At 37.3% G+C, this 14,598-nt stretch overlaps 1 protein-coding gene and 1 pseudogene across 1 annotated transcript in view; one reads left to right on the forward strand and one right to left on the reverse strand.

The window, feature by feature from the left end:
• Positions 1-4,914, reverse strand: part of GALNT17 (polypeptide N-acetylgalactosaminyltransferase 17) — an 820,722-nt gene extending 815,808 nt beyond the window's left edge. Inside the window, exons 1-2 of the mRNA XM_053705420.1 lie at positions 4,902-4,914; positions 4,592-4,775 (exon numbers count right to left, since the gene is read on the reverse strand). Of these exons, the coding sequence (XP_053561395.1) occupies positions 4,592-4,775; positions 4,902-4,914 (197 nt within the window). The remainder of the gene's footprint in view (positions 1-4,591; positions 4,776-4,901) is intronic.
• A 5,538-nt stretch (positions 4,915-10,452) lies between these two features.
• LOC128652483 (synaptotagmin-like protein 2) lies at positions 10,453-13,215 on the forward strand (annotated as a pseudogene).
• Positions 13,216-14,598: the final 1,383 nt, after the last annotated feature.

The raw sequence follows: 14,598 nt of genomic DNA on the forward strand, positions 1-14,598 counted from the left end.
AACACCACACAAGATGAAAACATAATATGTCTTCAACAGTCCAAAACAAAATTGGTGGATACAATATTCAACCTGCAAAAATGACATGATATATATACATCATTTATCCACATTATCCATTCTGGCATAAAAAATCATACCAACAATTAAATCTTCTTTTAGCCTTGGCAGCACATTTTATACATGGGGATAAAAAAGGAGAAAAGAGGGAAAAAGACGGGGAAGGAGAAAGGAAAAAAAAAAAAAGCACTCCAACTCCTGCTCTCCACCCCATCCCGCTGGCGTTCCCCACACTACTAGGTTACCTATCATAACCATTTCCTTACTATCCTTCTCATAACTATTTGGATTTATCTACCTATAACTTGAAACCCACTCGGGTGGAAAGTCACCTAACAAAACCAGATCATAAAAACATTCAGAACTTAAGAATGGGTATAGTATAGTCTTTTGTATATCTTCCGAAGATATCTTGATTATTGGTAACTATCCCAATAAGAACTTTTTAATTCCTCGTTCATTTGCCTCTCTGAGATGGAAAGATTAAAAAATTATCTGCATCTGAACCGTTTTAATGAATACTGAAAAACCTGGCATCTTTTTGGACTTCCAATTTTTTAAAATTAAATGTCTAACCAGTAATATAATTGTATTTGAAATCTTATTTTGTAAAGCTGCTCCTTGAGTAATGGCTGTTGATAATCCTTTTAAACTCTGCTTTGGGGTGGTCCTAGCTTCACAAAGAACATTAATTGTGTATTTATTTGTCAGCATATCAGACCTCATTTCTTAACAATCGGTGTACACTACAGATGCCCACTATTTTTCAATATTTCCTTTATAACAAAATAAATAAATAAATAATATCTGTTCAAAAGGGTTATACACATTAATTCAATCATATATGTTTATCTTTTTGCCCCATATATCGCAGAAATAGGTCCACCTCCATTCTACTCTTGCACAATAAATAAATTCATTAATCTGTACCAAACATAATAAGGTTAATATTTGTATCCTTTCTAAAAGTACTCTATAAAAATTTTAAATATAAAAAATCCATAAAAAATCCGTGGAGTAGGAAAAAATGAAATTCATGAAATGGGAGAAAAATTAATAGATATATCACCATCTATTAAAAATATATATAAAAAAAAATATTAAAATTAATAAAATTCATGGAATGGGTAAATAGATAATAAATAGATATATCAAAAAATGAAATATGTCAAAAATCTTATCTTTGCATAAAATTTCCTTATTTAAAATTGTAAAAGCTTATAGATAGAAAAACTGAATTTGATTAGAAATGTTATGTGTCTTAGTTAAAAAAAAGCTATTTAGATCAAATTCCAAGTTCAAACCAAGAGGATTCAAGGTATCCAGATTAAATATCCACTTACTTTCTAATTGCAGTAATTGTTTATATTTGTCTCCTCCTCTTATTTGTTTCTTTAGTTTGGCTATCCCTATATAATTAAAATATTTCAAATTCCCTCCATTACATTCCTTAAAATGTTTTGGCACTGGTAAGTCTATGCTCCTTTCTTTATCCATATTTTCAATTGACAGGATGTGTTCCCTTATTCTTTCTCTTAGTGGTCTTTCAGACTCCCCTACATATTGCATCCCACATTTGCATTCAAAAACATATATAACATCTTTATCCGTACATCTAATACATTCGTAAATCTTAAACTCTTTTTTATTTGTGTTAGAAGTTACAGATTTATTTTTCTAAGAATGTCTGCAAGCCTTACAGATGAGGCATGGGCAAAAACCTTTCAAATTATTACCCATTAGATCTTTATCAAGTTTAGTTTTTTTCTTCCTAATCGTGGGGGCCAATTTGTTCTTTAAATTATTTTCTTTTCTATAAACAAATTTCGTTTTTTCTGAAAATAAAGGTCCCAAGATCTTATCTTGTTTAAGCAAATGCCAGTGCTTATTAAAAAAAATCTGTTAATTTATGATTGCTACTATATTTAGAGATGAAGGGAATATTTAGAATGTTATTATTTTCTTTAGGGGTTTCCTTTTTCTTACTAGTTAAAAGACTATTCCTACTTGTAGTGCTAACTTGTTGTATAGTGGATTCTATTATTTGTTCATTATATCCTCTTTCTACAAATTTTGTTTTTAGGATAGCTGCCTGGTTTTTATAATCCTCATCCTCAGTGCAATTTTTTCTTACTCTCAACATTTGGCTTTTTGGAATATTATGTTTCCATAATGGAAGATGACAGCTGCTAGAATGAATAAAATTATTACTGTCTACCGGTTTAAAAAAGGTTTTAGTCTTAATTTTACTATTTTCAACAAAAATCTCTAAATCTAAAAAAGACAGTCTACTTTGACTAATTTCTTTAGTAAATTTAATATTCATGTCATTTGTATTCATTTCTTCAAACAACTGATCCAATGATTCTGAGGTACCTTTCCAGATAATGAATACATCATCTATATATCTTTTGTATATGACTAGGTTTGCGCCCAGATGTGCTCTGGTTGTTATAAAAGATTCCCACATGCCCATAAACAAATTAGCATAGCTGAGCGCAAACCTAGTCCCCATAGCAGTACCAAGGTATCAAGGCATAGTTCATATTAATCAATCGTTCTTGAGAAGACCAGATTTGTCAGTAACTAGACTTTCTATGTCTTATCTTTAACATACCCTGTACGTCGCTGGTTGTTAAGGGATTGTCTGCCTATAATAGCATGCCATTATTACTCCCTCCATCTGGATGTCTTGCTAAAATAGTGGTCTCGTCGCCGGCACCAAGACTGCGCTATTCAAAATGGCACCCTCATAGAAGGACCAGCGACATAAAGAGTACATCACTGGTCATTCATGGGTTAAAGGAATGGGTAATTTACTCCAAATAGCTTTTGGAGAAGTAGCTTACACAGAGGTTCACTTAATTTTTCCAGTCTGCATTATGAATCATTATTCAATGTCTTTAATACAAAATATGAAAAGCACAACTGTTTGTGTGTTAATAGTTTAGTCACATTGTGTTTTGCTATAATTCTGACAAAGATTGGACCATATTTTATGAGTAAATAATGAAGAAATCAAGGTAATTCCACAGGGTTCACAAACTTTTTCTTGCAACTGTAGCTGGACTGCCCTCCCACTGATAGTAAACTAACTGTGATTTTAGCAATGCAAAATCTTACCCTTAACTCTAAACAAACAAAACATGAACCCCCTGTACAACACTATTATCAAACATCTCCCTCATGATCATTACTCCAATGCAATCTCCCACAACTACATTTTAAAACTCACTTTGCAAACTCCCATTGCAAAAACCCAATGCCTAAGCCCCCTAAAATTATAAAAAAGAAATAATGTACTTAATTTAAAAATGAAAACCTTAATAACCATTAAAATCGTATCTAAAGTCCAGATGAAGGATATTTTTTCTGCAACCTGTGACCACAAGCAACAGGTCCAATTTTTTTTTGTTCCTCACAACATTCTAGGCCTACTCTAGGATTCATTTATAGTCATAATCTTGAAAGAGATAATTCTAACTTGATAGTGACATATCCAACCTGTATTGAAGATGGACAGGCTCACTGTCAAAATTAAGACTGACCCTTCTTCTTATTTAAGGTTAACAAATGTAATTTAAAGGTTGCCGTACTAATTGCTTTATTTTAAATAACATGAAATCCAAGAGAATCCAAAACTCAACAGTAAGAAATAATTTAAAGAAATAAAAATAGTTTTATTTTAATCAAATTCAAAATGAATTAGCTTGGTTAGGTGTGTATGAGTAACTACATTTTAAAGGGAAATGAAACCCAAAATGTTTCTTTCATGATTTAGATAGAACATACAATTTTAACAAAATAATTTCCAATTGACTTCTAGTATTAAATTGTTTTACTCTCTTCAATCCTTTGTTTAAGCAGCAGCAATGCACTACTTTGAGTTAGCTAAACATATTGGGGCCTATCTATCAAGCTCCGAATAGAGCTTGAGGCCCCGTGTTTCTGGCAAGCCTGCAGGCTCGCCAGAAACACCAGTTATGAAGCAGCGGTCTAAAGGCCGCTGCTCCATAACCCTGTCCGCCTGCTCGAGTACGATTGGGTTGATTGACAGCTTCCTGCTGGCGGTCAATTGGCCACGAGTCAGCAGAGGGCGGCAATGCACTAGCAGCTCTTGTGAGCTGCTGGTGCAATGTTAAATGCGGAGAGCGTATTGCTCTCCGCATTTAGCGAGGTCTTGCGGACCTGATCCGCAGTGTCGGATCAGGTCTGCAAGACCTTTAATAATTAAGGGCCATTGGGTGAGCAATTGACAAGCAGCATATATGTGCAGCCACCAATCATCAGCTAGCTCTCAGTAGTACATTGCTGCTCCTGATCCTAGATAAGCTTTTCAACAAAGGTCACCAAAAAAGCACAATGCAGATTTGATAATAGAAGTAAGCTGGAAAGTTGTTTAATAATTGCATGCTCTATCTGAATTATGAAAGTCTAATTCTGAATTTACAATCCCTTTAATTATTTTTAACTTCTATGCTTCCATGTCATTCTAACAATCTGTTATCCTTGCTATCACTGAAATACTTACTTAGTTGGTCTATAGTCTGGAATTGACCGATCCAGTGAAATCTTCTCACTGAGGTAGGAATTGTAGCCATACTTTTCATGTGGTCCTTTGGCTTTCTCTTCTTCATCAGGAGAAAGTGTTGCTGGAAGTCCCCCTTTTCCCCGACCACCATAGCCTTCAATAAGCCCGAGGGATTTTGATAAACCTTAAAAAAAGAAACAGTAATTCATGAAGAAAACTTACCTTTACATAAAAGTAAACAAATCATTTTTGAATGCTATTTTTTCTGTTTTATTGCATGCTTATTCTTATTTTTTTTTCTATTACATACATTTTTTCCTCATAATCTATGACTTTATACAATACATTTAATGACAACAATATTTTCATTAAAGCTAATATTATCACAGTCAAAAGCTGGGAAATGATTTATGGGTTCACAAAATCTCATTTGAGATATGGAAAACACAAGTAGGGAGCTCTGAGCACTCTTAGCTTTCTTGATGAAATAGCATTGGCATTGTGATCACATTATAAATGTCAGTTCATTACATTATTGACCACATGGCATATTACATTGCTAATAGCAACACACAGCTTTTTGAATCATTTCGACTATTCCTCAACTGAACTGCTAAAATGAAACTGCTATACAAAAAAAGCAACTATAGCAATCTTAGTGTAGCATCTGTTATACTGACTGCAGCCAGTACCACCTTATTTAGGTGGTCCTAGTGACCAGCTCAAAAAAATCACTACATCTTAAGGATCAACAAAAAGCGTATTTCAGTAAAACTGTGGTGTCTGGTTTATATTCAGGAGTGGGTGCCCCTTTACATCGGACATTTGGGCTGGTCTGTGACATCTTACAAAAAAAAAAAAAAGTTGTTTTACAGGGGCAGGCAGCAAAGGCAGTAATAGGTAAGATAAATAATTAAATTAAAATATTGACATATAGTGATGAACTTCTGTGCGGCAGCCATTCTTGCAAGCAGCATTGTGAGCTTTGCCTCAAGGGATACATCTTTTATTTAGTGTGAGATCCCTAAACTATTTGTGCCTTCTTCTAATGTATTGGGTCACTATAGCTTATTAAGCACTGGTTTAATTGTCAATGTCTGATGGCAGTTCAGTGCTTTGGGACATTGATCTTTGATTCATTGCAGTGCAGAGCAGACAAGGCCACCACAAACAACTCCTCCCTTAGCGTACTACCTCTGAGAGCTAGTCTGTTGTCCTTGGGATTATTCTCAGGTCCTATAAGGTTTCTATTTGCATAAAGAACATTGTATTTATTTTAACTAGGTAGAATAGTTATTAAATAGTTATTAACTATTTAAAAACTACCTAGCTAAAATAAATACAAATTTACCTGTAAAATAAAACCTAACCTAAGTTACAATAACACCTAACACTACACTGCAATTAAATAAATCACCTACATTAAATACAATTAAATAAATTAAATTAGCTAAATCACAAAAAAACCCACTAAATTACAGAAAATAAAAAACAAATTACAAATATTTAAACTAATTACACCTACATTACACCTTATCAAAATAAAAAAGCCCCCCCAAAATAAAAAAAAACCCTAGCCTAAAATACCAATAGCCCTTAAAAGGGCCTTTTGTGGGGCATTGCCCCAAAGAAATCAGCTCTTTTTCCTGTAAAAAAAAATACAACCAACCCCCCAAATAAAATACTAACTTAAAAAAACTAAGATCCCCATTGCCCTGAAAAGGGCATTTGGATGGGCATTGCCCTTAAAAGCGCATTTAGCTCTATTGCAGGCCCAAAGTCCTAACCTAAAAAATAAACCCACCCAATACACCCTTAAAAAAAATCCTAACACTAACCCCCAAAGATTCACTTACCGGTAGAAGTCTTCATCCAAGCGGCAATATGTCCTCAACAAAGCCGGCAGAAGTGGTCTTCCAGATGGGCAGAAGTGGTCCTCCAGACGGGCAGAAGTCTTCATCCAGACGGCATCTTCTATCTTCATCCTTTCCGGTGCAGAGCAGGCCCATCTTCAAGACATCCGACGCGGAGCATCCTCTTCCAATAAAATCTTCTTGCTGAATGAATATCTCTTTAAGTGACGTCGTCCAAGATGGCGTCCCTTAGATTCCAATTGGCTGATAGAATTAATCGGAATTAAGGTAGAAAAAATCCTATTGGCTGATCCAATCAGGCAATAGGATTGAGCTTGCATTCTATTGGCTGTTCCAATCAGCCAATAGGAATTTTTCTACCTTAATTCTGATTGCATCAGCAAATAAGATTTTTCTCCCTTTATTCCGATTGGCTGATAGAATTCTATCAGCCAATCAGAATCTAAGGGACGCCATCTTGGATGACGTCATTTAAAGGTACCTTCATTCGTAGTTAGTCCGTCAGAAGAAGAGGATACTCCGTGTAGGATGTCTTGAAGATGGACCCGCTCCGCGCCGGAAGGATGAAGATAGAAGATGCCGTCTGGATGAAGACTTCTGCCCGTCTGGAGGACCACTTCTGCCCGTCTGGAGGACCACTTCTTCCGGCTTTGTTGAGGACATCTTGCCGCTTGGATGAAGACTTCTCCCGGTAAGTGAATCTTCGGGGGTTAGTGTTAGGATTTTTTTAAGGGTGTATTGGGTGGGCTTATTTTTTAGGTTGTGGCTTTGGGCCTGCAATAGAGCTAAATGCCCTTTTAAGGCAATGCCCATCCAAATGCCCTTTTCAGGGCAATGGGGAGATTATTTTCTTTAGTTAGCATTTTATTTGGGGGGTTGGTTGTGTGGGTGGTGGGTTTTACTGTTGGGGGGGTGTTTGTATTTTTTTTTACAGGAAAAAGAGCTGATTTCTTTGGGGCAATGCCCCACAGAAGGCCCTTTTAAGGGCTATTGGTAGTTTAGTTTAGGCTAGGTTTTTTTATTTTATTTTGGGGGGGCTTTTTTATTTTGATAGGGCTATTAGATTAGATGTTATTCGTTTAAAGATCTGTTGTTTTTTATTTTCTGTAATTTATTGTTTGTATTTTTTTGTGATTTAGCTAATTTAAATTAATTAATTTAATTGTATTTAATGTAGGTAATTTATTTAATTATAGTGTAAGGTTAGGTGTTATTGTAACTTAAGTTAGGTTTTATTTTACAGGTAAATTTGTATTTATTTTAGCTAGGTAGTTATTAAATAGTTAATAACTATTTAATAACTATTCTACCTATTTAAAATGAATACAAATTTGCATGTACAATAAAAATGAACCCTAAGCTAGCTACCATGTAACTATTAGTTATATTGTATCTAGCTTAGGGTTTATTTTATAGGTAAGTATTTAGTTTTAAATAGGAATAAGGTAGTTAATGATAGAAATTTTATTTAGCTTTATTTTAATTATATTTAAGTTAGGGGGTGTTAGGGTTAGACTTAGGTTTAGGGGTTAATAAATGTAATATAGTGGCGGCGACGTTGGGGGCGGCAGATTAGGGGTTAATAAGTGTAAGTAGGTTGCGGCGACATTGGGGATGGCAGATTAGGGGTTAATAAATATAATGTAGGTGGCGGTGATGTTAGGGGAGGAAGATTAGGGGTTAATATTATTTAACTAGTGTTTGCGAGGCGGGAGTGTGGCGGTTTAGGGGTTAATATGTTTATTCTAGTTTCGGCGATGTCCAGAGTGGCAGATTAGGGGTTACAAATTTTATTTTAGTGTTTGCGATGCTGGAGGGCCTAGGTTTAGGGGTTAATAGGTAGTTTAAGGTTGTTAGTGTACTTTTTAGCACTTTAGTTATGAGTTTTATGCTACTGACTTTAGAATGAAAAAGGGTTTACAAAGTTTACGTAAGTCAGTTTGCGGTAAGGCCAAACAATTGTGCTATACACCTATACCTGCAAGACTCGTAATAGCAGCGGTAGTAAAAAAAGCAGTGTTAGGACCTGTTAACGCTGCTTTTTTACCTTAACGCACAACTATCTAGCCGATTTATGTATTTTAATGCCATAAGTTATTTGTAGTTATTATGATATATTTCAGAATTTGTTTTATTGTGGCTAAATAGGAAGTTATTTCATGCTAGATTAATTGGTATATGTTGAATTGGTAGTATTGTGTAACAATCTCTGGGTTTAAGTGAAGTGTATTAGATTATATTGGGTTGAAAATAGTGAATTATATTTCCCTGGAAATCCCATTAGATTGTGGGATTTAAGCTAAGATTTGAACATAGGTGAATACAAACATTTTTAAATTAGCTATATACATTGAATTGATTAAACCTTCTGACTATTTATAAATTATTTTAGTATAATCCCTGTGTGATATTTATTAAGCGATTCATTTTGAGTTAAGATTAATTTATAGGAATATTGTAACAACTAGACATACATATTGGGTCATAATCAATATACTATTTCCTGTATAAATATATTCAATGTGTATATAGAGTTTAACTGGTCAGAGCTTTGGAAATATTGTTACGTAAATATATAATATGCTGAATGTTACTGCTGAGATAGTATTATATAATATTGTAACCTAGGATATCTAAGACAATGAAGTCAACATCCCAAAGCTGTTCTGGTAATGTCAAGTATGCACCAGCTATAGAGGGTTTGTCACAGGCATCCAAAGAGGGGTTGTACAACCTGGACATGGCCCCTGCTTCTACCTCAGCAACCATTTAAGACAGTACAGCAGAGGAGCCACAACTTAGCAACTAAAGAGTTAATGGATCAGAAAGACCCCTCTGCATCCCTTATCACATTGGATTCCAGTGGCAGCAAAACTATTAAGTAGTGCTGTGGACACCCTGGGCAGTGACCAGGTGGTGGTGAGTGGAGTTGGGTACCACTATGGCAGAGATTTACAAACCATATGTGCTACTCTCGAAAAACTGAACACCATTGTATGCTCTACAGTACAAGAGGGATAGATTAGAGGATACATGGGACTTTTTTACTCAGTATGTAGCATGTCAATCTTTTGATCCTGGGGAGACTCTGACTGAGATTGCAAAGGACCCATCAGACTTCACATTTTTCTCTACATGCCTCTGCTTTATCAGAGTCCATTTGCCTTTAATTACTGCTTGCAGGGTTTAGCAAGTTGGAAATCTGGAGTAGGGTAGTGAAACAAGCTTACACTTTTTTTTCCTTAAAGGACCAGTAAAGTCAAAATTAAACTTTCATGATTTAGAAGTGTATCTAGGAGAATGTATGTTTTTTGAAAGCAAAGGGTGGTCAAACCAATTATTAATTTGATTTAGATTTTGCTGCCTAAAACTTTTGCACAGTGCTGTGTGTGTATATATATATATATATATATATATATACACCCTTATACCTACAGTTTGTGAGGCACGCAATGATTTGAGGAAGCTACATTTGATTGGAACAAGCTACATTCGTCATCCATATGCTAAAGAAAGCAGGAGATGCAGGCGGAGGATCAGTGTTATGTTTTCCATAATGAAATGGTGAAGCCAAACCAGTTTACATATCAGGCTGCATTTCCAAAGGAAGAGGGTATAGCTCAGAAGAAATGAAAAGTCTTCTCCCATACCTCAACCCTCCAGTACAATGGGGACCAGTGTAGTCTGCTCACATCATCTGGATATACTGTACAAGCACTGGGAATAGTGGATGGAAATTATCCTTCATTGCCTGCTAGTAACTAAATTGACATTATGAAACAACCAAAGTTCCGCATGCTGAGCACTCACTAACAGAGAACCTTAAAGAGACGTTACCTTTCAAGACATAACATAAAAACAGACTTTCAATGAATGCAGATTTGTCGTTCAATAGTAAGTGATTGGTACAGTAGCTTTCAAAATGAAGAACAGTGCAGGAACCATGCTGGACCTCAGTTTTTTTAACAGGAGGAATATAACAAGCTCATGAAGGTGCTTCAGAGAGATGAAGAATTGCAGAAGAAGGATGGTGATAGAATCAGACACCTGCAAGGATCTATAAAAGATGAAAAGAAGAAAAAAATTGTAACTGGTGAATGGTTTCATGAAGTGAAGTCTCAATGGTTTCAGGAAGACCTTCATGGTTCAGATCTTCCCCGAGCATCAATAAGGAAGAAAAAGGTCCAAACACAATACCTGAGTAATGGAAGAGCCTGTGACAGTAAGCAAGAGAGACGCGGCATACCAGCATTTGCAGAATGTCAGGTTAACCAAAGAACTGAAAGAGTTAATGATGATAAAGAATATGAAGAAATACTTTTTGATGCATCTGTACAAAAGGATATTCCTCCTTTCCTGCCTGCATTTGAGAAGATATCCAGTATAAGTGATGTATCATCAGTAAACACTGGAATTGGTTTAACCCCATCACAGGCTTCTTTGACATCAAAATCATCTGGTCAAGTGGGGCAAACAATTCTGCCAGATATACCAACAAATTCACCAGTCAGTGGTGACAACAGAGACCAGAATTTCACACTAGAAAATACTTCAGTAAAAAGCCCAAGTAAGATTCCTGTACATTGAAAATCAATCAAAGGGCTTTCTTGGCCCGAAACAGGATTGCAGCTGGATCAGTCAGACAACAATGCAAAGAAATTAGAAGCACCTGGACGCTCAGGTTTATCCTCGCCAGAAGCAGATTTTGATAAAGATCTTAGATCAAGTTCCAATTTCACAGTGCAATATATAAAAGACAAATTGACTGAGCAAGATGCCATGCTAGATAAAGACCAGTTCATGTCACTGAAGAAATTTTGGGAGAAGGGGGCAGACAATTCAGCCAGTATGAAAGGCACTTCCAACCAGGATGTAGTAGAGACAAAACATCCACAAGAGCCATAAACACGGCAGCAGCAGTTCTAGTTCTGTTCAATCCAACAAAAGTCAAAATGGAGAGGTTTCTCCTGAACTTCTGAACTTCCATATAGACTAAGGCATGTCAGCCACAGAGCACCATTCTTATCTTCCAGTAAAGATGAACAATTCCATGTTGCTCCACCAAGAAAGGTTCATCCTCAATGATACCAAGATCTACATATGGAAAGAGTAAAGGTTCATCTATTTTTAAAAGTGTTTCTGTGTCTGAAAACAATGGTACCACATCACATAGTGAGGAAAGCAGTGGCACTAGTAGAGGTTCAAGAAAGTCGAAGCTACCCATCAGAGCTCCTTCAGTGCATCAGGAGAAGAAAGTTGATTCTCCCTCCTCTCCTCAAGATGAAAAGTTTGAAACTGTCCCTGAGTCGGAGATGTTAGGTTTTGTGGAAGAACACATTATACCAGAACCTAAACCACAAGTTAGCAAGTCCCTGTTCAGTAGAGTCCAAATATTAATTGATACAGTTACTTCTGATAAAGAACAATACAAGAAAATCATTGAACACACTGACCGAAAAGGGGGATATATGAGATAAAATACAGCTACTGAAACTTAGAATTACTTGGGAGCCAGTGAAAATTCAGAAACCATTAACACCTCACAGTTCACTAGCCTTTGGCAATGCAAGAAGCATGGTGAATATATATACCACCACTGAGATATATAATAAACCTCAAGCTGTAACACATCAGCTTTTAGAGCCAGAGCGAGCGAATGAGCTCAGGAGATCTAGCCCAGCATTACTATCTGAGACTGAATCAGACACAGCTTCTGAAATTAGCTTCCAGCTGAGGAGGCATAGGAAGACCCAGGTCAGTGGAAGTAACTCATCAGATATGCAGTTTCCTCAGTCAGTAACAGTGTGCTCAGTGTGTACAGTGGGGATTTTGGCAGCGTGGATGCCCAGGGAACAGCCCAGTTTTCTTTGGATTATGACGAAAAGAAAGAAAGTTTCAGATTTTCGTGGCACAGTATAAGGACCTGGCCATAGTAGACAAGAAGAAAGGGCTATCAGATCCCTACGTAAAGACATATCTGCATCCAGACAAGGCCAGAATGGGCAAGAGAAAAACATCTGTAAAAAGGAGGACAACAAACCCTGTTTACAATGAAGTCCTGCTGTACAAAATAGACAAAATGGTGTTGCTGATCCAGAAACTGAATCTTTCTGTGTGGCACAATAACCCCCTGGGTAGGAACAGCTTCCTTGGAGAGATGGAAATTGACTTTACAAGCTGGGACTGAAGCAACGTAAAACCCAACTGGTACACGCTAAAGCCACGGAGTCTGTCTGCTATGAATGGTGTGGATCATTGAGGTGTTATGAACCTATCTATTAAATATATTCCACCAGGCAGTCTAGGCCCAAAACATCCTTCATTTGGTGAGGTCCACATATGGGTGAAAGACACCAAGGATTTATCACAGCTACGGCCATCTGGGGTGGACTCTTTTGTCAAATGCTATGTGCTACCTGACACTAGTAAAAAAAGCTACCAGAAGACACATATCATTAAAAGGGAATCAACCCCTGTTTTCAACCACACTATAGTATATGATGCCTTCCACACAGAGGATCTCAAGGATGCATGTGTTAAGTTGACTGTTTGGGATCATGAAAAACTCAGCAATCATTTCCTTGGAGTGATCAGACTTGGACTTGGGTAAGGTTGTAGTTATGGCTTCTTAGTGGACTGGATGGATTCTACGCAGGAAGAGATGACCTTTTGGCAGGAAATGATATCAACACCAAATGAGTGGATTCACTTCCTTTGAGATCCCTAGCTGGAAGTAGGAAGTCTAAATAAGCCATTTATGGGGAGAACATTAATTGCTACTTTTCAGTGAAGTATTTTGTAATTTATAAATAATTGTTATTTTTAAAGACTTTTCCAAACCTGTAAAAGGTGACAACTTTGAAAATTTGCCCTGGCTGGTCAGTGTTTTATTCTTTGCAGTTGGACCTCCCATTTTAATATAATGAATTTATATTATTATTAATAATTTGTAACTACAGAGTGCCTTTTGGATTCAAAGCACTTCTACTTCGCAGACATCTATGAAGCTCTTCCATGGTGGAACTTGGGTTTACATTAAATTCTTGAACTCATATTAGCAAAGAAGAAGGATGGCAAAAAGATACATATTATTAATTGGTGGGTACAAAATTAAAGGGTCAATATCTGAAACATTGACAAATTTATCCTGATGTTCTCCACAACACTAACGTCAATAATAGATAAGGGATTTTGATGAAGAACTAGAGTTCTGCTTTATTTCAGCTAGCGTGTCACATAGTTTGTTGATTCCTTTTGCATTATGCCTTGTGTCCATCAGAACTATAAAGCATCAATTGTCCCGTTCTCAAATATTCTGAAATGTCCAGGTTTTAAGGATTTTCCTGCTAGATGAAATGTTACTCAAAATAATCCAGAAATGAACATCCTATATTATAAAAGGCCAAGTGTGTTTGTCTGAAGCCGTCATGCGCAGTAGAGACTGCGCACCAGGACAAACACACCTGGCCTTCTAACTGTCTTCCCCCGGCGTCGCGTGTGGTGGAGTGGGAGTGACCGGCGGGCGTGGTGTGGGCGGGGCCAGACGTGGCCAGGCGTAGCCGGTCGTGACATGGGCGGGGCCGGGCGGGCCCGAGCATGACGCGGGCGGGACTAGGCGGGGCCAGGTGCCGGGTGTGTGGCTGTGCACAGTCAGTGAGTGAATCATAAGACAGAGAGCTCTAAAAAGCAGAGGGGGATAAAGAGAGGGGGGAGAGTGAGCAAAAGAGATTGGGGAGAGTGAGCAAAGGAGAGGGGGGAGATAGCACAAAAGAGAGGGGGGAGAGAGCACAAAAGAGAGGGGGGTGAGAGCACAAAAGAGAGGGGGGAGAGTGCACAAAAGAGAGGGGGGAGAGTGCACAAAAGAGAGGGTGGAGAGAACACAAAAGAGAGGGTGGAGAGAGCACAAAAGAGAGGGTGGAGAGAGCACAAAAGAGAGGGTGGAGAGAGCACAAAAGAGAGGGAGAGAGCACAAAAGAGAGGGAGAGAGAGAGCGCAAAAGAGAGGGGGGAGAGAGCGCAAAAGAGAGGGGGGAGAGAGCGCAAAAGAGAGGGGGGAGAGAGCGCAAAAGGGAGAGGGGGAAGAGAGAGAGCAAAAGAGAGGGGGGAGAGAGAGAGCAAAATAGGGAGAGAGACA

This window comes from Bombina bombina, chromosome 3 (genome assembly GCF_027579735.1).
Source record: "Bombina bombina isolate aBomBom1 chromosome 3, aBomBom1.pri, whole genome shotgun sequence".
Taxonomy (NCBI): domain Eukaryota; kingdom Metazoa; phylum Chordata; class Amphibia; order Anura; family Bombinatoridae; genus Bombina; species Bombina bombina.